At 39.5% G+C, this 1702-nt stretch overlaps 1 protein-coding gene across 2 annotated transcripts in view; it reads right to left on the reverse strand.

Annotated features, from left to right (window-relative positions):
• LOC107692286 (arrestin domain-containing protein 1-like) overlaps positions 1-1702 on the reverse strand; it is a 44688-nt gene that overhangs the window by 12497 nt on the left and 30489 nt on the right. Inside the window, exons 1-3 of one of the 2 annotated variants that reach the window (XM_016491262.1) lie at positions 772-1058; positions 477-659; positions 152-328 (exon numbers count right to left, since the gene is read on the reverse strand). The exons of the other annotated variant lie outside the window; for it this stretch is intronic. Of the exons in view, the coding sequence (XP_016346748.1) occupies positions 152-328; positions 477-659; positions 772-939 (528 nt within the window). The 5' untranslated portion in view covers positions 940-1058. Of the gene's footprint in view, positions 1-151; positions 329-476; positions 660-771; positions 1059-1702 lie in introns of those variants that run through there. 2 annotated transcript variants of the gene reach the window in all.

Consider the following 1702-nt stretch of genomic DNA (forward strand, 5'->3'; position numbering starts at 1 on the left):
TTCAACGCACTTCGTCTGATATTTTAAATTAACTGGTTAAATTCAGTTCGTAAAATAACTGTTCAACAAAAGGAGACATTTTAGTAAGTAAATGACGACAGAAGATTTTTTACTTCATGCAGTGTTAAGGTTAAAATTTCCTGTCCCATACCTGGATAAAATACTCAATTTCTATGAGGCTGCAGCCAGTGAGGCCTGATTGAGGAAGAGGAGGGACGATGATCTGTTCTCTCCACTCTGCATGTTTACCAGCCTTCACCCCGGCACCCTCGACCTCTGCTATGGGCCGCAGATCAAACACTGGCCGCTTTGTTTTATACGACACTCTCTGCACAGATATACACAGTTGTAATGAGTTGCATTTTCTGACAATTTACATCTACAAGTACATCACCTATTGTCAACCCCAGTGCTGCAGAAATGTATTTTTATGAATCTAAATATCAGCGGAGTCTCTTTTTTTATTTTCTTCTCACCTGAATAAGGCTGGCCATCACATAGCCAGTGTCTTTCCCAGACTTGTTATGGATCTCAGTGGATAGTTTGATAACCTGTCCGGAAGTGTATCCTCTTAGATCACTGCAGGCCTTCAGCATGAGCGTGCCTGTTTTTACCAGGAGGTAGTTAAACTTTTTTGTAGTCACAGCACAGCTGGGTTGCTGGGAAAAGAAGGGTAGACATTAGGAATTGGAAAGCAAGTATAATATAATATGTATAATATGAATAATAATATAGTAATATATATATATTTTAATTATAGCCAAGTCTCACCTCTACATCTGGCAACTCATTGAGGTTGAGCACATTGAGAAGGTAGAAGGGTCGCTGGGTCTTGTAGTCCTTTGAGAAACGTGGTGTGTCAATAAACGACCTAATTTTGTACAAAATCTTCCCAAATGGGCCTTCGAACGAGGTTGGAACGGATGCTACAACAGACATAAAGAATATGTTATTTTGGATTTGTCAAAAGCTTTCCTATTCAAGCTACCTTATAAAATAATCATGTCTTTGACAAAACAACACTATCGTTCAAGGACCAGGATATTGGTAGATGGCAAGATGATGTTAGAGCTCACAAATCAATAAAGTGAATCAATACAACTCTAAGTGCTGTCATTGTGAATCTGTTTTAAAAGCAAAACATAAGCTGAAGACTCGGGAGCTCTGAAAAATGAATAAATAATTGCAAACCACTGTGAAACTCAACCGAAACAGCCCACAGATATTAACTAGCTTTATCTCTATATCCTCGCATTTGTTTGCCTTATGTCAAAATGCATTTCTGATTTATAGGGAGGAAAGTCCCTAGATTGATCAGATCCGTTGAGGTTAATCTTTAATAGCTGTTCATACGGTCAGCATTAGCAAGCAGCCACTAATTAAGCAGCCAGGAATGTCGCTGCCATGTCTTCCCTTAATAGCTCATGATGGGACATGTGTTTGTGCAGAAAGGGGAGGGCCCATAACAAAAAGACTTTATACAGCTGCTGTTAGACCAAGGTTAAAATTAAACTCTTCTTCCACCCTCTCATCACGCTTCAGAGGCACTCAGCATAGTTTAACCTCACACCTGAGTGCTCTCCGTCTACGGTGCACAACACATCCTCATTTAATGACTACCATTAAGTTGCTCTGAATGAAAATGCGCTTTAACGGCTTTGAAATGCTAATTGTAAAATTACCTGGAATGAGAAACTGGAAC

This window comes from Sinocyclocheilus anshuiensis, unplaced genomic scaffold, assembly GCF_001515605.1.
Source record: "Sinocyclocheilus anshuiensis isolate Anshui unplaced genomic scaffold, SAMN03320099.WGS_v1.1 scaffold478, whole genome shotgun sequence".
Lineage (NCBI taxonomy): Eukaryota > Metazoa > Chordata > Actinopteri > Cypriniformes > Cyprinidae > Sinocyclocheilus > Sinocyclocheilus anshuiensis.